Source organism: Callithrix jacchus, chromosome 5 (assembly GCF_049354715.1).
Source record: "Callithrix jacchus isolate 240 chromosome 5, calJac240_pri, whole genome shotgun sequence".
NCBI classification, from domain to species: domain Eukaryota; kingdom Metazoa; phylum Chordata; class Mammalia; order Primates; family Cebidae; genus Callithrix; species Callithrix jacchus.
Genome location: NC_133506.1, coordinates 58,481,340 through 58,500,641, shown reverse-complemented (window position 1 = coordinate 58,500,641; position 19,302 = coordinate 58,481,340). Strand labels below are relative to the sequence as shown.

At 60.4% G+C, this 19,302-nt stretch overlaps 1 protein-coding gene across 5 annotated transcripts; it reads right to left on the bottom strand.

The window, feature by feature from the left end:
- Positions 1 to 738: 738 nt before the first annotated feature.
- SLC17A9 (solute carrier family 17 member 9) lies at positions 739 to 18,900 on the bottom strand. 5 transcript variants are annotated; one of them, XM_078372093.1, is made up of 14 exons: positions 18,721 to 18,900; positions 15,440 to 15,614; positions 12,315 to 12,512; positions 11,784 to 11,923; positions 8,162 to 8,261; positions 6,286 to 6,416; positions 5,666 to 5,762; positions 5,387 to 5,483; positions 4,595 to 4,682; positions 3,682 to 3,716; positions 3,100 to 3,215; positions 2,560 to 2,615; positions 2,411 to 2,440; positions 739 to 1,819 (listed from the first exon to the last, which is right to left on the bottom strand). In XM_078372093.1, the coding sequence occupies exons 2-14, from the start codon at positions 15,469 to 15,471 to the stop codon at positions 1,656 to 1,658; spliced, it is 1,284 nt and encodes a 427-aa protein (XP_078228219.1). In that variant the 5' UTR covers positions 15,472 to 15,614; positions 18,721 to 18,900; the 3' UTR covers positions 739 to 1,655. The 5 variants fall into 5 exon arrangements, with proteins under 5 accessions (XP_078228219.1, XP_078228217.1, XP_002747794.1 ...); XM_078372091.1 differs by having other exon boundaries at positions 3,100 to 3,192; XM_002747748.5 differs by lacking the exon at positions 15,440 to 15,614.
- Between the last annotated feature and the right edge of the window lie 402 nt (positions 18,901 to 19,302).

Below are 19,302 nucleotides of genomic sequence, written 5' to 3'. Positions count from 1 at the left end.
CGGAAGCCCCTCCTCCCCCGAGACTCCCTAGCGCTTCCAGCAGGGCCATCCAGACCCTCTGTGGGGGAGACACTCTAGCTGTACCCATGGGACCACAGGGTTAGGGCTGACCAAAACTGGGCAGACTATAGGGGAACATGGTGCTCAAGTGGAAAATCACCCTGTGTCTTTGCACAGCACAGCTAGGCTGTGTGACTCCACGGGGCCTCGTCTTGGGAAATCGCTGTGGACACGCAGGACCCACCGGCAAAGGAACGCCGAAACCAGCCTGGCTCTGCTGGCTCATTCACTCAACACCCCCAGCCCAGGAATGTGTCTGTTCCTGCGATTCTCCTTTGACCTGGTTCCAGCGTGTCAGTAGCTTCCTCATGAATGAGCTACAAAAAGTCGTTAACACGTGTTCACTCTTCAAAAGCAAAGGTGTCGGCCTGGTGTGGTGGCTCACGCCTGTAATCCCAGCACTTTGGGAGGCTGAGGAGGGCAGATCACAAGGTCAAGAGACAGAGACCATCCTGGCCAACATGATGAAACCCCATCTCTACTAAAAAATACAAAGATTAGCGGGACGTGGTTGTGCGCGCCTGTAGTCCCAGCTACTTGGGAGGCTGAGGCAGGAGAATTGCTTGAACCCAGGAGGTGGAGGTTGCACTGAGCCGAGATCGTGCCACTGTACTCCAGCCTGGTGACAGAGCGAGACTGTCTCAAAAAAAAAAAGGTGTTAATAAAGTAACAGCCTTCTTTTTGAATAGTTTAATAGTTATTACTTAAATAAGGCTCCGCGTGCTTTTCCACATTTTTGGGTTTTTTTTTTTCTCCACATGGACATCTTGCAGGATGTATCATTAACTCATGAAACCACCAGTTCTTCAGGGAATGAAAAGGGAGGTAGAAAGAACACCAGAAAGGTGGGTCTGTGTGTTCTGGGGTGCATGCCCCCCCCCCCAGGAAGGTGCTGACCGTCCCTGGAGAGCAGAATCACCAGGCCTGGGAAAGCTATGTGTGTTGGAGCACCTGGAGGTCTCTGTCAGGCTGCTGAGATTCTAAGGCTGTCTAGAGACTGGCTACCGGGGAGGCTGGGCAGAGTCTGGAGACATTTCTGGGTGTTATTTGATTAAGAGGAGGGAGAGGGAGGGTAGGTGCTGCTGGCATGGGGTGGGTAGAGGTTAGGGATGCCTTTAAGCCTCCTGTAGTGCACAGGATGGCCCCCACCATGGAGGACAGCCCACCAGAGACACAGCAAAGCGGGCTGGGCTTGTGGAGACTGCAGCCTGGCACCAGCCCCACATTAGCAGGAAGGCCCAGCAGGGGGCTTGCCGGGACCACGCAGGACAGATGGCAGCGGGAATGAGGCTGTGCCTATTAATGCTAATCCCACTCACACCAACGGCCACACCAGCCTGTAAGGAGGGCAGGGCCGAGCCCACTGGCAGGTGGGGGAACTGAGGCCCAGAGAGCAGCGAGCCTGGCCTGGACCCAGGCCCATTCCCCAACCCCGCCAGCGGGTGTGAACTCCTCAAGGAGCCTCAGGCTCCACAGTGGTTTGAGTTCCTCTCTGCTCATGCGTCTGAGGTGGAGTGACCATGTCCCTCAAATTGAGTCCCCTCTTTCCTGGGCTGCTGGCGTCTGGGTCCTGGGAGAGGCTGCAGGGTTGGGAGCTAGAGGTCCTCGCGGGTGGGGCTCAGGTCCACCCTCTGGGCCTGTCCAAACAGCAGGAAGGTGCACAGCCCCAGGTTGCTGATGATGGCCACCAGGTTGAACAGGCAAGTCCACGAGCCCGTGGTCTCGATCAGGTAGCCGCCCAGACACACGCCCACAACACCTGACCAAGAGAGGACCAGGCGGGCTGATTGCTTCCAGGTAGCCCAGGCCCCACACACCAGCCCAGTTCCCAGGGCAGTGCCGGGGAAGGGCTGGGGGTTCTAGCACCCAATAGAAGCCCTATGGTCCCCAGGGCTGAATTCGGGTGTCCCAGCTGCGGATCAGGCTCAGAATTGGGGTATCTCGGAGACACTCAAGGCCATCCAGGAAACGGCCTCCTAACGAGTCCCCCTTGTCCTGCTGAAGGGAAACTGAGAGCCACAGGCCAACCCAGGTGTGGCTGAGCTGGAGAAGGTGCCCCCATCATCTAAGGCACTCAACGGGGCCAGGCAGCATCCCGGGTACCCCGGACTACCAGGATTGGACCATATCTGTGCGTCAGGGCAGACAGTGACCCATAGCCACCTGCTGTCAGCAAAGTCCAGTGGAACCTGGAAGGTGGCCACATTCTCCTCTCCCTGGGCCCACTCTGGGGTCTGTGACCTCCCCTGACACCGGGGAGGCACACCCCCACTCCCCCATCCTGCAGCACCTCAGTGGGCTTGAACCCCACAGACAGGGGAGCTCCTGGGTGCAGAGGCATGCCCCTCACCTGCCAAGGCCCCAGCTGTGTTGGCCACACCTGTGAATAGGCCAGAGGGAGAGAGAACACAGACGTCAGTGACAGCCCTCCGGGAGCGTCCATAACCCACCCACCCAGAGGCCCAGGGAGGGGCAGAGCTGGGGTGGGAAGGTCCTCACCAAACAGAAAGCCAGCGCAGGACGGGGCCAAGTCCTGGATGTTCACGGAAATGCCACTGTGGAGAGGAAAGAGGCTGTGAGTGGCCCCGGCCACCACTGAGCTGGTAGCTGGCCCTCCCTCACCCAGAGCCCGGAGCTGTCATGGGGGAGGAGGGAAGCAAGGTCTGGTGGAGTCACCGGAGGGCCTGGGAGACGCTGGGGCCTGCTCCCTGGCCAGAGCTGCGGCCCTGCGCACCTCCCCAACCCAAGCCCCAGCCACCCATCTTCACAGAGAGCCCAGTGCAGGAAGCCGCTCCTGACAGTCAAGTGCTGTAGGGAAAGTGCGTTCCCAGGGCGCACAAATCCCTTGCGCACACAGGCTGCTCACTGATGTGAACCACGCTTCCTAAACAGCTCCCACCGTGGCCTCAGGGCAGTTGCTGCCCAGCAGCTTGAGAAGGTGAGGTTCGAGCAAGAGGCCTGGCGAGAGGTAGACAGAGCTCCCTCTTCACGCGAGTGGGCAGCACGGTGGCTCTGGTGGGTGCTGCGGTCAGCCCTCACCTGTGGTTGAAGGTCTGGAGGCAGATGGAAGCTGATGCAAAGACCACGGACTTGGAGAAGCTCGAGGTGTGGCCCAGGCACAGAGCAAAGACACTGGAGAGACCAAGGCCCATGCCCTACAGGGAAGTGCCACCATGACGGGCGGGCACCCAGCCGCCTGCAGCTGCGCCCTCTCCCGCCCCGCCCCGACCCACCCACAGTTGGGACCGCTCCTGACTCGTGTGCCCGACAGACCTGTGGGCGCACTGTACAAGGGTCAGGTCGGCTGGGACCCGAAACCTCTCTCGGACCGGGACTCCTGAAGAAGATCTGGGAGGAGGCTCCCCGTGAATCAACCCCACTCCAAGGGAGAGGCCCTATTCGTCGTGGGCAAGCTCAGGCCGGGCCCAGAGGGGATGCTGACCCCACCTTGCCCTCCAGAAGCTGTCTCCACAGCCTGCTCTGGCCCTGGTGCTGGGCAGGTGGGGAGGCCTCACATTTGCTTGGTCCCAGACATAGGGTGACTTGGGGACATAACCTGCAGTCCTGGGAGACCCTCAACAAAGCAGGGACATACAGAGAGGACTGGAATGCTTCTCCTACCTGCATGAGCTTCCGCACTGTGATGGCTCTGTAACCTACAGGGGAGGCCAAGGAAGGGGCTCCTGTTAGCCCGTTTGTGCTGACACCCCAGACAGCACCCAGAGGGGACCCCATCCCTATTGGCTGCAGAGGGGCAGCAAGGGAGGAGGCCTGGGGCGGCCCAGAACAGAGGCTTGGGCTCAAGACAGCTATCGTGTGCCGAGGGTGAAAGTGTGCGCACACATGTGTGTGTGGCGCATCCACGAGGCTGTACGTGTGCTGTGGGTGAAAGTGTGTGCACCCATTCACGAGGCTGTACGTGTGCCCCTGGGAGGTTCCCAAGGCATGGGTTTGGGCAGAAAGCACAGAACAACAGCCACACGGCAGTTTCGCAGGTGGAAACGGGCATGAAACCCACTTCCTTTGTTTCTCCAGATTTTATAGTTTTTCCACAACGTGTGTGTATTCTTTTTGCAATTAGAAAAAACATTCTAAGGATGTGCATGCGTATGCGGAGCGAGCATGTGGCCGCACGTATGCCTCCACCTGTGCATGTCTGTGAGGACGCAGTGCTGGGGAAGAAACACGCAGTCCACTTGGGCTCGGCCCAGCTTGGCCTGGAGCACAGAGAGCAAAGACAGAAGCTCTTCCAAAGGCTCCAGGACGCCTGCAACCTCCGACCCCACCAGGTGCCTTCCCGGAGGCTCGCGGGCTGCATCTGGCCCCAGGCGAGCTCCAAAGCCGCTGTGAGACCAGACCCTCTCACCACACTCCAACCCCACCCTTTAAGGAGGAGGCTGACCCTGGAAGGAAGTGCCCGGCTGGGCAGTGTCCCTCTGCCCCAGCTCTCCGTGTGCTGAGGCTGCACCCTGGCCCCTCTAAAGTGCGGTGAACCACGGTGTGGCCGCGGCCCCGTCCCCTCCCTGGCGCTCACCCTGATTGATGAGATGATCAGAGAGACACCCGCTGAATACACTGGCAGGAATCGCCACCAACCAAGGCACCACGTTGAAGATCCAGCCCTGCAGGGAGGGGCGTGACCTCAGAGGGGCCAGGGCCGGCAGGGAGGAGCGTGGCCTCAGAGGGGCCAGAGCCGGCAGGGAGGGGCGTGGCCTCAGGGGGGGCCTGGGCCGGCAGGGAGGGGCGTGGCCTCAGAGGGGCCTGGGCCGGCAGGGAGGGGCGTTGTCTCAGAAGAACCTGGGCCGGCACCCGGCCATCTGGAAGAGGATACTCAGGCTGGACAGCCCCCATGCCCACCACTGCCCAGGAAAGCTCTCTGGCAGGGCCGGCCCCACCCCTGGGCTTGTGCAGCTCTGGAGTCGACCACCGCCTGGGAGGGCAGTAGGACCGCCTTGGAGGAGGAGCCGTGCTGACAGCAGGTGACCCCTCTGTCCACATCCCGGCTCCTGCGCAGGCCTCTGCGGGCCCTGAAGTCAGGCTCTGCGGGCCAGCAGGTCACCGTTGCGAGCTGGAAGGGCTGTAGCCGCAGCAGCAGCAGGAAGGCATGGAGCACCCACATTATTTTCAGATTCAAACACGGACACCTGCCCCGAGCCCGGACAGGGTGCTCTCCAGAGGAAGAGCCTGGTGGTGCCAGGACTGTCAGAGTCCAGGAGGAGCCGAGGGTCACCCCCATCTGCAGGCCAAGGACCCGTGGCACCTGGGGCAGTTCAAGCCTCATGTCTTCTGGGCACTCCACCCTGTGGGAGCCGCCAGCTCGGCTTACCTTGGCGTCTGGGAAGGTCTCCTTGAAGAAGGTGGGCAGCCAGGAAAGGAGCACAAAGAAGGAGCAGGCTGCTGACAGCTGGGAGAAGACGGCCGCCCTGCGGGGCCAGGCAGCAAACGGTGACTCTGGCACCAAGCAAGCTGGCCGAGCCTGTGGGACCTACCCCTCTCCCCTGGTGGCCAGAGCCCCACCTCTGAGCCCTGGGCCTCAGGGCCTGTCGGATCCAGCCAGGCTCACACCCCATGGTCACCAGCCCTGCCACTGCTCTGAGGGGCTCACCAGACAGCAGGCTTCTGGAAGAGCCGCCTCCAGGGAACTCTGTTGTGCCTGGACACCAGCAGGCCTGGGGCCAGGACACCCGAGGCTGGGACAAGGTCTGGGGGAGCAACGGTTTCAAGGTGATGGCTAGCAGGGCGGGAGGCGCTGTCTGTTCCCAAAGGACTGGGGATTTGGGGGCGGTTCCAGAGGGGTCAGCAGGCCTCGCCCACACCCCAGGCTACACACAGGCACCAGCCTCCCGTGTCTTTCCCTACCAGGCACCAAACGGGCAGTGTCACTTTTGAGAACCGTGTTCTGAACACCCTCCCCATGTTCAGGAGCTTTGGGGAGCCCCTCTGGGCCACCCACACTCGGCTGCTCCTGCACCCCCCGTGACCTGAGCCCAGCAGGTCTTCCTGGGTGTCTGCCTGAGCCCTAAATGGAAACTTCCAGACTGAATTTGGTGGCAGAGCTGCTGAGAGCTCAGCACCCGAGCGCCTTTCCTCGGGCTCGAGTCTGGTGGGTTCTTTGGGAGGTCAAAGCTGCCGTCTCCAGGCTCCTGCTCCAGGTTGCTCAGCCGCCACAGGAAGAGGCACTGGACAGCCAGGCCGCCCAGGACGAGCCCGCCCGGCCTGCGTTACCTTTTTCACTCAGCAGGTACCTGTACACGTACCACACCCAAAGTAAGGTGAGGCTGCCAGAGAAATAGAAGACGCTCTGCCAGCTGTACCATTCCAGGAGCAGGGAGCCCACCGCCCCGGTCAGCAGGGTCCTGCAAAGACAGGGGAGCGTGACCAGGCCCCCTAGGGCAAGGATGGGCCTCTCAGAAACCCCACCGTGGTGTAGGCTGAGTCCCTGGAAAAGGGTGTTTTTGTTGCCTTTAGAGAGCAGCTCCAAAGACCCCATCCTGGCCTATTTTGTGAAGGATTTCGGGTTTTCAGGGGAGACTCGGGACACAGGCTGGGGTAGATTTGGAATCAGCCATGTGTGTCCCAGTCAGGGGTGGCAGCTGCAGAACTCAAGTAGTTCCTCCCATCCTGCTTCTAGGCCCAGGATTCATCACGCGGATCCTTTTAAACTAAACATGGCAACAGGGAGGAGACAGCGATGAAAATATTCTACAGTGAAGTTGTACAGTTCTTGTGATTCGAACATGATTGAGGATAAATTTCAAAAACATTTCTAGATGTAAGAATTCCACAACGGCCAAATCCTACAACCCCATCCACTGTCCCCAAGATCTCATTGTCCCAAAGATGCCCTCACAGGCTCCCTACTGGGTGCAACCTGGTTGGCCCCAGCCCCCATCTGCTGCTCCATTGGCACCAGGGAAATAGTTACCATCACGGCAAAAAGAGGAAGAGAGGGAGAGACCCAGAGTGGGGCCTCGAATCCAGATGGGGCCTCCTTCCTCCTGCTGAGCCTCTGCGGGTGGGCACAGCTCCTGGCAGCCGGGCTCAGGCTTGGGAGCCTGGGCAAGCTGGGGGCAATACTCTTCCTGCCCCTCCCAGCCCATACTCTACCCCCTCTCTGCTCCCCACCTGAGTGCAGATAAAGCGCAGGACACCCCGTGAACCTGGGTTTTGGGTCAGTGAGGACTCATTCTTTCTTTTTAAAAGACGGGGTTTCATCATGTTGGTTAGGCTGGTCTTGAACTCCCGACCTCAGGTGATCCACCCGCCTTGGCCTCCAAAGTGCTTGGATCACAGGCGTGAGCCACCTTGCCCGGCCGACTCATTCTTTAGTAGAAGTATCTCCCCTCTGGTTTATCTGAAATTCACACTCCTCTGGGCAGTCTGTTTTTATTTGATGACTCTGTCACCCTAGGCCTGCCTGGGGCTGCCCCCAGCCCCAGTCGGTTCAGGAACCGACTCCGCCCCTCTGAACCTCAGTAACTTGAGGGTCTGAGCCCGGCCACTGAGAAGGCCCTGTCAGCTCATGCACCTGTCTACCCTGCTACAACCATTGGGAAGGCCTTCCACCCCAAGCCCAGCCTCAACCAGGCCGCCTGCATCACTAGAGGGTCTGGAGCTGCCCCAGGAGCAGCGCTGGGAAGGAAGACTGAGGGACACAGGGTTGCCGCGTTGTGGTTGAGGACAAGTCGCCCTCCAGCCAGCTGAGAGGCCCACCCTGGCCTGGACGATAGGGGCTCGAAGACTCTCCTGTCAGGGCAGGGGGAGCAACAGAGGGTGGGGAGAGCTTCTGGCTTTGTTAGCACAGATGGAAGCAAACGAGGTGATGCGGCCACTCCCCCAACCCACGTCCCCAAGTCCCAGCCTCATCACCTGCAGCCACCCCAGAAAGGCAGAAATATGCACCACGTGAGCACAGTGCCAGGGGCGTGCACCTGCAGAGCACGGCCTCGGGCTGCAGAGTCCAGAAGCACGCCCATCGACCTCACTTCACCCCTGATGGCCCCGTAGGCCCACCTGACCCATCTCCTACCTGGACCAGGGGTTGCCCAGCAAGGGGCTCACCTGATGGCCTCTCTTGGGCCAGTCTGAGGCCAGGACTTACCCAAACTGGGAACCAGCGCCCACGGTGCTGTAGGTGAAGGCTCGCTCGCTCTCCCGCACCTTCCGAGACAGCAGGCTGGTCAGGGCGGGGAAGTAAACTCCTGCAACGAGTGGAGGGAGGGTCCCTCGGGTCCCTCCGGGGAGGCTCGGCCCGCCCATCTGCTCAGGCTTGGGCTGCAATTCCAGAGGACGTCCTCCTGTCTCTCTCACTCCCCTCACCCACCGAGGGACCAGCAGGGTGGGCTTTTGGTGCCACTGAGGAAACAGACTCCTTTTGGGCGAGGCATGCTCAGGGTTCTGCCATCCACATCGCTGTGGGAAACATCCCTGCTTCCAAGCCAGCCCTCCCACCCATGCACGTGCACAGGTGTGCACTCACCACTGGCCTCCAGCTCCCCGCTGTGCTCTACAGAGTCCTCGCACCAACACACACACACACATGGCATGTGCACAAGTGTCTGCACACACGTGTCCTCTGGCACACCACTTCTTGGCAGTGCTGCACGGTGTTCACACCAATGCAGACAGATACAGGCATATGCACGAGGATACATGCATGCACGCACAGAAACCCACCAAATGTATACGCAGATACATACTGCCCCCACGCGGGAACATACTTTCCCACACAGACACACACTCCCCACACACAGACACACACCTCCCTGATGCAGATAGACACACACTCCCCAGACACACACTCCCCCACACAGATAGACACACACTCCCCACACAGACATACACTCCCCACACACAGACATGCACTCCCCCAGGAAATCTGTTCCTGTCTTTTCCTGTTTTATAAACTGAGCTCCCTCCCAGGATTTCTTTCGGACCAAGTGTTCTCCAGCCGCTTTAAAAGTCTGGAGCCTGCGTGCAGTGACTCCTGCCTATAATCCCAGCACTTTGGGAGGTTGAGGCAGGTGGATCACAAGGTTAGGAGATCAAGACCATCCTGGCCAACAAAGTGAAACCCCGTCTCTTCTAAAAATACAAATAATTAGCCGAGTGTGGTGGTGTGTGCCTGTAGTTCTAGCTACTCCAGAGGCTGAGGCAGGAGAATCATTTAAACCCACTAGGTGGAGGTTGCAGCGAGTAGAGATCACGCCATTGCACTCCAGACTAGGCAACACAGCAAGACTCAGTCTCTCTTTTTTTTTTTTTGAGACTCAGTCTCAAAAAACAAAAAGTTGGAAACTGCCTTACAACTCCATGCAGCCCCACATCCACAGGGCTCTGGAGCCCAGCCTGGAGGGGCTCTGTGAGGGAAGGCACCACGGAGCCACGTGACAACCATGGCCCCTGTCTACAGGTCACTGAAAACAGCCAGCCACACACAGGAAGTGCCGGCCTGGACAGCGCCTGTGACTTTTTGTCACAGAGTGTCAGCGCATAGGCTCACAGCTCAGAGGCAGGTCCATTTCCTGGCTCCCTCAGGGGAGTTTGGGAGCCGCCTGCTAGAGCTCCGTAGGGCTCCCTCCAGAAGTCCAATGCCCCCGCAGTGAGAGCCACAGGTCTTGGGAGCCCTGGCATCTCCGCTCTGCCCAAGGACAGCATACACAAACATGTGTTAGCCGCAGGTGGTGCCCACGGTTACCACGCAGCCACCATGTGGCCCCCAGGCCCCCAGAGTAGACTCATGGGCACAGGATGACACCTGACATTGAGACGTGCCAGATTTTGAAGGTTTCTAGAAAACAGAATGTGCCTCAGGTGCCAAGTCATCGTCGTACAACAAGCTGGCCCCGCAGAGGAAGCCCAGCCGGAGCTGGCATGAGCCCACAGGGTCTGGCTACCCTGCTGGGTCCCTAGAACTACCCACGAGGACAACCACCTGCCCAGAGCCAGGGGCCTTCTCAGTGACACCTGGAAGGCATTGGTCAGCGGGTCTGAGGCAGTGCTGCTGTTTTCTACACAGCTTCAGCCCCAGGACCTTCCTCCCTCAGCCTGAAGTCCCTCCAGTAAACAAAGATGAGTCCCCACCCCCACAGGCCTGTCCAACCCTCCGGGCTGTTGCTGATTCATTCACTCCTCTCCTCCTCCTCCAGCTTTTGCGGTGGGGCCCAGGGCAGTGCCTGGGGAGGCAGTGATGCTCGAGGGGCTAGCTCTGGGATGGGGCCCCCCAGTAAGCACAGAATCCTAAGTTCTCACACTCAGAGCACCCTCTTCTAATGGTGGGCCATGCACGGGCTGGGTGGGCACTGGTGGTGGGGCCTTGGCTCTCATGTAACACCTGTGACCATGACAGTGGCCCCTCTGTCCTGGGCAGAGCCCCTTCCTCTGCTGTGGAAAGAGTACCAGGCAGCACCCTCCAGGCCATGACCTCAGGGAGTGAGAGTGTGGAGAGGGAGGGAGGAGGAGGCTTGGGAGTGAACTACCCAAAGTCTCTGGACTTGGAGGAGACAGGGGGTGGGGGGACAGAGGTTCTAAGGGAGCAATGGCCAGGGCCCCAAACCTCATACCTGCTCAGGAAGGTAGGAGGAGTCCTAAGGAGGGGGTCTGGATGGCCCAGGACACTGGGGGAGGAGCAGCCCAGCCAGGGAATTGTTGATGGTGAGGTGGCCAGGCAGGTTGGGGTGGGGTGGGCAGGCCCGGCAGGCTGGAGGCCTAGCTGTTTCTCCAGCAGACCCCAGCCAAGTAGGGACCACCCCAGAAAGCATCCTGGGACCCCATCCACCTTGTTTTCCTGACAAGGAGCTCCAAGGCCCTAGTATGGGAGGCATCGTCAGCATATGTGTGGCCAAAATGCACAAAACCCAAAGTTCCACAGCAGGGTCCTCAAAGCGGGAATCCACCACTGAACTAAGGTGTTTGCTGACAGAGCTTGAGGGCAGGAGGAAATTCATTACTCAGTGATCCTGTGTGTCACTGCAGAGTGTGCACCCACAGAAGACACGTGGATGGTCACACAGGCACCAGCACAGATGCACACATGCATATGGTCACCCGCACACATGCACACATCATATGGGCACCCGCACACATGCACACATGCATACGGGTGCACACACATGAACAGGAGCACATACACATGTACACATGCATATGGGCATGAACACACGTGCACACATGCATGGGGCACACACATGCACACAAGCATACAGGTGCACACATGCACATGAGCACATACACACATACACATGCATATGGGCATGCACACATATGCACACATGCGTACGGGCACCCACACACATGCACACATATGGGTACCCACACGCATGCACACATGCATGCGGGCGCACACAAATGCACACGAGCATACAGGTGTACACACATGTACACGAGCACACACATGTACACACATTTGGGCATGCACACACATGCACACGTGCATACAGGCACACACATGCATACGGGCATACAGATGCACACGGGCATATGGGAATGCACACATATGTATGCATGCAAACGGGCATCCACATGCATGCATACTGCCTGCATGCACACGTGCACAGTCACACACATGCACCCACACAGGTGTACACATGCATGGGGGCATGCCTATACACACACATTTGCACACCACCTGCAGGCACACGTGCACCTACACAGACATCCATGCACAGTTCCTTGTCTGCCCCACCTGGTGCTGGAGCGTGAGGGGCCACCTGAGCTCCCCTTACCTTGGAGCAAGCCCATGAGGATGCGTGAGAAGGTCATAAAGGCCAGGTGGGCACTGCCCAGGTGGGCAAGCAGTGGGGTGACAGCCGTGATGGAGCCCCAGGCAGAGGCTGACAGCAAAATGACCTTCTCACCCCCAATCCTGAGGGGGAGACAGAGGAAGGTGAGGATGTGGCTGTGCAGAACCGAGGGGCACCACCCTCAGGGGAGCCCTCGAATGGGTGCTCGGGGCTGGGCCTGGCCTGTCTGCCTCTACAGGGCCTGCTCACAACCCCAGAGCTGCATCCTGAGGAGGCCAGGTACTCTCTGGAAGCTGCCCGCCTCATCTGCCTCCAGGACCCTGGGGCCTTGCTGAGCCTGGCCTCTCCCCTCCCATCTTCCTCCAGGTGGGTCTTCTGCCCAAATTTATCCACCAAGCTCCTTCCCCGGGAGCTGCTTCTGCCGTGTACAGCAGCACAGCCAGCCCACTCGCCCCCAGAAGCCCCAGTGGGGTAGCCCCCACCAGCGTGGAGATGGGGACGAGGGGCAGTTACCGGTCCCCGAGGTGGCCACCCACAACCTGCGTCAGGCAGTAGCCCCAGAAGAAGCTGCTGAGCACAATGCCAGCCTCCTTCTTGTTCCAGCCGAAGTCCTGGCTCATGGAGACCGTGCAGATGGGCATGCTGGCGCGGGCGCAGTACAGCAGGCAGGTGCCCAGCAGCAGCGTCCCCGTCCACGCCTGGCACTCAGGCCTGCAGGAGAGGAGATGGTCAGGCCCTGGGGAGGCCCCACAGGTGGCCCTGCTGCTTCGAGCCCGTCACTCAGAGACCTCCCCCAGAGCTGGGGGATGTGGGCCTGTGAATGGGGACAGCTCTGATGGAGGGCAGCTTGGCAAGCATTCAAACACCTAATCGAACCTGTCTGCTGACCCTCAGGAGAACACAGGCAGCCAGAAACGAGGCGCAGTGGTGGCTGGGAGGAGCCAAGGGGCCAGCACGGGCAGCTCACAGCGTGTCCCTACTAAAGGTGCCTGGGCCTGGCCCTGCTTGTTACCCACGACTGGTGACCAGGCCCTCAGGCCCCCAAAGCCGAGGACCAGCAGCATGAGGTGCCACATTCTCAAGCCTCCCTCGGCCCAGGAGGCACTAGAGGGAATGACAGCTGAGAGCCCACTGCGGTGGCGGGGTGTACTGGGCAAGGGGCCCCTAGGACGGCAGGGCTGAGACAGCACAGGAGGTCCCAGCTGAGGATCTTGGGGCAGGCGGAGCCCAGTGGCCAGGAGAGGACACAGTGCCAGGAGGATGGCCAGGCCCTTGGAGGGGGCTGGGCAGGGGTGGGGCTTTCCCAGCCAAGGCCTTCCCAGCCAGGGCCTCTGAATCCCTCCTCCCGCCTCAGGTTCTGGTGAGGGGCTCATGGGGGCACCGGGTCCCCTGGAGGGCTCTGGGGCCCATTCGAGCTTGTAACCGTCGTGTTGGTCAAGTGGACCCGGGGCAGCAGGTGGGTGTGGGGGGGCACGTCAGGTCTTTGTTTTGAACTTGCATCTTCTCAATACAGCATGAAGTTGGTTCAAAATAAAGTCCCTCCTTTTGGCACGGTGGTTACAGGAAGACCTCCTGGCAGCGTGCATGGTCGTCAAAGCTGAGTAAGAATCCCAGCCCCTCACCTTTGGCACCTGGGGGTGACCTGGGGTCGGTCTCTCTGCCTCCTCCTGGCCAGGGGAGTCCTGGGTTGGCCAGGGGCATAGGGTGCAGCACGAGGGGAGGGGAGGGAAGGGGACAGAGGAAGGCAGGGAGTGGGAATGGGAAGGGTCCCCAGTCCCACCTCAGGCCTTAGGGCTGGCTCCACTTTTGGGCCCCCTGCACCCGGCCCGACAGATAGACGCGGCTGGCACAGGATGGCAGCCCTGGGGCCCTGGTGCACTGGGAGCTTTGAGAAGCAGGGGCAGAGGGAGAAGGGGCACAGATGGAGGTCACGATGCAGATGCAGCCCTTCCCTGGCCCTGAGCCGTTGTGTCCTCTGGGAGAAGCCCTCTGCACTGACCTGTCAGTCAGCCTTGGACTCTGAGGTGCAGCTCTGGGCAGTAGCCCTCCGACTCAAGGCGCAGAGGCCTGCAGTACCACGGACACCTCCAGAACGGCCCCTCTGACCTGGAAGCCTTGAGGTCCCAGGTCCTCCAGGTAACCACTGTGCCCAACAGAGGGATTTTATTTTGAACCAACTTCAAGCTTACAGAGAAGCTGCAAGTTCAAAACAAAGACCTGATGTGCCCCCCCAGACCCCACCTGTTGCCCTGTGTCCACTCGACCCGTGAGGGTCAGGAGCTCAGCTAGGCCCCAGAGCCAGCTGGGAAGGTGACTAGGTAATAACTAGTCTAGGCGCCGCAAGCATCCTACCCAGGGCATCTGCGAGAGGGCGGGAGACTCCAGAGACATCCCCCGGGCCGTCCACTGAGCCACATAGCCCTTCCCACCCTCCTCCCCCGCAAGCACTGCAGATGGTCACTGTGGAGCAAAGGCAGACACTGGCCTTGCTCGCAGAAAGTGACCCATAGAAAAAGTGACAAAAAGAGAAGACCGCTCCTCCCCCGGCACCAGGGCCTTGGCTGGGTGTGGAAAGGATTCAGGAGGGTTGATGCGGCCAGGAGCTGCTCTTGGCAGGGGACAGGGTGGGCACAGGACCAGGCAGGGCTCCAGGGCATGAAAGTCCAGTGGGGCTTGCTGAGTGCAGGGCCTCCCCCGCCACCTCCTAAGCATGACCTCACCACGCTAAAGCACCCTCGAGGGTGAGCTGGGGGCCGCTGGGATGTGCAGACGTGTGAGGAGAGGCACACAGGCTGCAGAGGCGTGGGGGTCAGCAGGGCACCATGGGGCTGGACGTGGAAGGTCTGCTAGATACCCAGGCTTCTCACGGTGACCTGGGATGGATGGAGGCACTGACTGGAGCCCCAGATCGGGAGGTGGCTGGGGGAGCTGGGTTTGGAACTTGTTGAGTCAGACACTGAAGAGAGACCTTGGGCAGAGTGGGCACCAGATCAGCTGATGCTCACGGAGGAGGCAAGGGCATGGGAGGCGGGAGTGCCCTTACGCCGGCCTCGAGCTGGGGGAGGGGAATTGGAGGAACTCCCACTGGCCACTTCCAATTTTTGTGAAGCAGGAGGTGAGGATGTCCACCTGAGAGTTGGGGCTGTTAGGAGGGTAACGAGGACAAACAGCCACTGTGGGGTGGGGGTGGGGCTGGTCCTGATGACATGCTGAGTGCAGGTGTGGGCACAGCAACCTGGTGGAGTCAACCTGGTGGGCTGGGTCTGCGCATGGGCAGTAGGGAGGGGAAGCTGATCCAAGGGTCCTGCTGGAGCTCTAGCCTGGGGCCTCAGTCCTGGCCAGCAAACCAGAGGTTGGAGGTATTAGTGCTGGAAGCCTTAATGAAAGGCAAGGCTGAGGAGTGGCAGGCCAAGGAGAGGAGAATGTCAAGGGTGAAGGCCAGGGTGCCGCTGTGGACTTCAAAGTCACCCAAGAGAATGGCAGGAGTTAGCCAAGGAGGCTGAAGCCAGGAGCCAAGAGCCAGCATCGCCAGAGATGGGAGGCATCCAGGAGGAGGAGGCCTCATGGGCCCCGAAGAGAACAGGGTAGAGGGTGAGCAGGAGATGGTGGCAGACAAGTTGGATACTGAAGTGTCTCACCCCACGCTTCCCGAAAGATCCCGCCTGCCCATTTGGGGAGCCAGCTGCAGCCCAGGGCTGTGCTCCTAAGAACCTTCCAGAGACAAGTGAGTGTGTGGACGAGGGTGTGTCGTGGACAGAGGGGCAGGGACCTGGCCCTCCTGGTGTTCTCCACGAGCCTGTGCCTGGATGCTTCCTAGGGGAGATAAGACCACCAAGTCTGGCGCTGACCATGCCTGAGGTCAGAGAGTCAGGCCGGCCAGCCCACATTCCCAAGCCTGGAGAGGGAGGCCCAGACTGCTCAGAGACAAGAACAGGCTGCCCAGAAGCCCAGAGCTTTGTCCTGACACCTCCCGCTCTGCCAGAGGCTGTCCTGCTCCAGGCCCCTCCCCATAGCAGGGTCAGCCATTAACCCTGGAGTTTGGAGAAAGCGCCGCCTGTCCTGGGCCTTGGCAGAGACTGTGCTCACCAGCGTCATTTGCGGCCAGCTTCCACACTAGGGACAACTGGCTTGTCTCGTACCTGGCTGTGGCCTGGGTCTGAGGACCAGGTCTGCTCCCTGGGTTACCACAGAGGGACACAGCCCTCACTGCCAGCCGGCCTAGCCCAGAATAGCCCTGGCCTCCACGCCCTGCCCAGGCGTGGTGGATGCCCACAGGCCTGTTATTTGCCGGGCCGCAGGCTCTCTGTAAACAGTTTTCATTGACTGAATACACAAGGCTTGCAGGAGGGACATGTGGGCCCCACCCTCAACTTTCTGCTAAAAGTCACACAGTCCAAAGGTACCTTTAAAAAGGAGATTTAGGGCTAGGTGTGGTGGTTTATTCCTGTAATCCCAGCACTCAGGGAGGCCAAGGTGAGCAGCTCACTTGAGCCCAAGAGTTCAAGACCAGCCTGGGAAACATAAAGAGATCCCCTATCTCTACAAAAAAAATAATAATTTAAAAATTAGCCAGGGCCCAGCATGGTGGCTCATGCCTGTAATCCCAGCACTCGAGGAGGCCAAGGTGGGCAGATCACTTGAGGTCAGGTGTTAGAGACCAGCCTGGCCCACATGGTGAAACCCCGTCTCTACTAAAAATCCAAAAAATAGCCAGGCCTGGTGGCAGGCAACTGCAATCCCAGCTACTTGGGAGGCTGAGGCAGGAGAATCACTTGAACCTCGGAGGCGGAGGTTGCAGTGAGCTGAGATCAAACCACTAAACTCCAGCCTGGGTGACAGAGCGAGACTCCATTCCCCCCTCAAAAAAAGAAAACTAGCCAGGTGTGGTGGTATGCACCTGTGGTCCCAGCTGGGAGGCCGAGGGAGGGTCATTTGAGTGATCGAGGAGGTGGAGGTTGCAGTGAGCCAAGACTGCACCATTGCACTGCCTGGGCGACAGAGAGTCTGTCTTGATAAAAAAGGGGAGGTGGGACACCTGTGTCCAGCCGGCCCCTGCCCTGCAGGAAGCTCAGTGGCACTGATTCTCACCAATCAAGGCCAGCACAGTGCTGAGAACGCAGAGGCACTTCCTGGCCTCCTGGGGAGGAGAAAGTCAAGAACAGCCCTTCCAGGCAAGCAGTCCACCCCAAGCCAAGCAGGCAGCCCCAGGCCAGAGGGGAGGTCCCGCAGGCTGTGTGGGGTGAAGGGTTGTCTTCCTCATCCCTGGGCTGTGGAGGCGAGAGGCCCCACAGCCCCTTCTCTGAGCCGGGCAGGTGGTGCTGGTCAGGTGGGCACAGGAGTACCCTCCACAGCCTCTGGGGAGTCAAGGAAGTCAGGCTGGAGAGGAAGACCCACACAGCCAGGGCTGCCTGAGGGCTGACTAGGACCCCAGGCCAAGAATCCTCCAACCTGGTGGGGGTGCCGAGAACCAGCCTGAACACCTTCCTCCCACCAGTCCGCACTCCCGAAGCCCAGCAGGCTGCTTCTTGTGAACTTAACTCTCTAGAGCTCCGGCTGCCCCTGTGCAGAAGCCACATCCACGGCTGAGCAAACAGGTGGCCACATGCCGGTGCCGGGCCAGAAGGGGATACTCGAATGTGGGTGCTGCCCCTCCAGCTCCGTCCCTGCCCGCCCGGGCGCAGCCTCCCCAAGGTGGCTGCAGGAGGGAGGGCTCTTGCCCCAGCAGACCTTGGCGCTACCCAATAAGGCCCTGCCAAGGAAGTGGCAGGAGTTGTGGTAAGGGCTACTTTTCAAACAGCGAGCCTGGGAGGGAAGGAGGGAAGGCGGAGCCTCCTCAAACCCAGCCGCCAGTACCGAGGCCCTGAAGCCCTGGGGAGCTGGCCCCGCCCAGCAGGCCTGGGTGGGGGAGGAGGAAGAGAGCAGAGAGAGCAAGGGGCAGGCTGAGCTGAGGGCAGCCCTCCCCTCTAATTGGAGCCTGACAGGAAGCCTCTCCGGCTGGGATCTGGGCTGCCAGCTTTTCCCACACAGCCAGCATTCCCTTCATGTGGGCGCTGATATCCGATGGTGGCACTGCCCCTTTGGGCCTTCCTGCCACTCTTCAGCACTTCCAGGGTCCTCAGCCCTCACACAGCTGAGAACTGGTGGGGCCAGAAGGTGCCATTACCTTGTCATGGTCAGGGCAGGTACCCTGGGGACTCAGAGCGGGCAGGACACTGACTCTGGAACCCACAGGGCCTAACTCTAGGCCTCAGCCCACAGACCCAGAGCAAGGGGGTTCAGCAGTGTGGGGGCTGGTCTCAGGAGCTCCCTGACAGAGACTCTCCCCAGCTAGCTGATGGCCTGCAGTCACCATCCCGCCAGGCGTCGGAGGCATCACCTGCTCGGGGAGCCTCCTGCAGGCAGCAGTGCTGGTGGCCTGGCCCCACTTCTCCCCACCACTGAATGCTCTGAAGGCTGAGGCCAGCCGGGAGCCTGTCCCCAGCACACAGCTGGCATGCAATTGCCGGACACCCATCCAGCTGCAGGCTCCAGCCTGTGCCCTCATACCGGGCCTCCTGACTCCCAGGGTCTGCCTGCTGGGCTCATGCATACACAGGGTGGTCCCACCTGGCGGGGCTATGCCTCCTCAGTGTCCAGGACAATGCTCCTGGCCTGCGGGATATAGCCCTGCCTGGAAGAGCCTCAGGACCACCAGCTGGGATAGGGCACTTGCCAAATCCAGTCCTGGAATCTGATGGCAGGGAGGAAGGACAGGGCACTCACTTCCTTCCACCTCCCATAGGGGCACAGGAGGCCTGGCAGCCAGAGGAGCCCGCCCCAGCTCAGCGCTCCCTACCCACCATGGTCCCACCGGCCAGCGTCTCGGCTCCCTCCCCATAGCACCACCGACCGCTCCCCCCACCCCCCTCCCCTGCCACACCTGGACCATTGGGTGTCCCCGGCCGAGTCCCTGTGGGCCTCCTCTTGGGGTGGCTGCATAGGGCTTGGGGCGCTCAGACAGCGTGGGCACAGCGGTGTCCCGGGGCTGCTTCCCAGCCTGGCAGACCCACCCAGCAGCACCGCCCAAGTCCACGTGTCAGTCCCAGAGGCGCTTCCGTCTGGTGCTCCCCGGACTTGTCGCCCCCAGACGGCCACCAGGGCGGGCGGTGGGGCGGGGCATACCACTCGGGTGCCCGCCCCACCCTGCTGACGTCCCTCCCTGCTGCCCCACAGGAAGGGGGCCTAAGGCTGCCCTGGCTGATCCAACGCACTCTAGCTCAGCCCCAGCTGAGGTTATCGTGGGGGTAGTGGGGGATTCCCAACGCAGTCCGGTCTGACTGGGGCTTCAGAGAAGGATCTGGGTGAGGAATCTCTGGAGGTCCCGGAGGTGCCCCCCATCCCTTGGACACAACAGGGAGCCATGGGGACCTCTGTCTATAAAATGGGGGGTGATGGCAGTGCCCACCTCACAGGGTGGGTGCAGATCAAACAGAAGTGGGGATAAAGTCTTAACTAAGTGCAA

Excerpts from the sequence above, each read along its gene's own strand:
- SLC17A9 (XM_078372090.1), bottom strand. The coding sequence starts at position 18,779 with ATGCAGCCACCCCAAGAGGAGGCCCACAGGGACTCGGCCGGGGACACC. Across the intron at positions 11,924-12,314 it reads GGTGGCCACCTCGGGGACCG|GATTGGGGGTGAGAAGGTCA; the intron begins GTAACTGCCCCT and ends TCTCCCCCTCAG. Across the intron at positions 3,717-4,594 it reads TGATCATCTCATCAATCAGG|GTTACAGAGCCATCACAGTG; the intron begins GTGAGCGCCAGG and ends CCTCCCCTGTAG.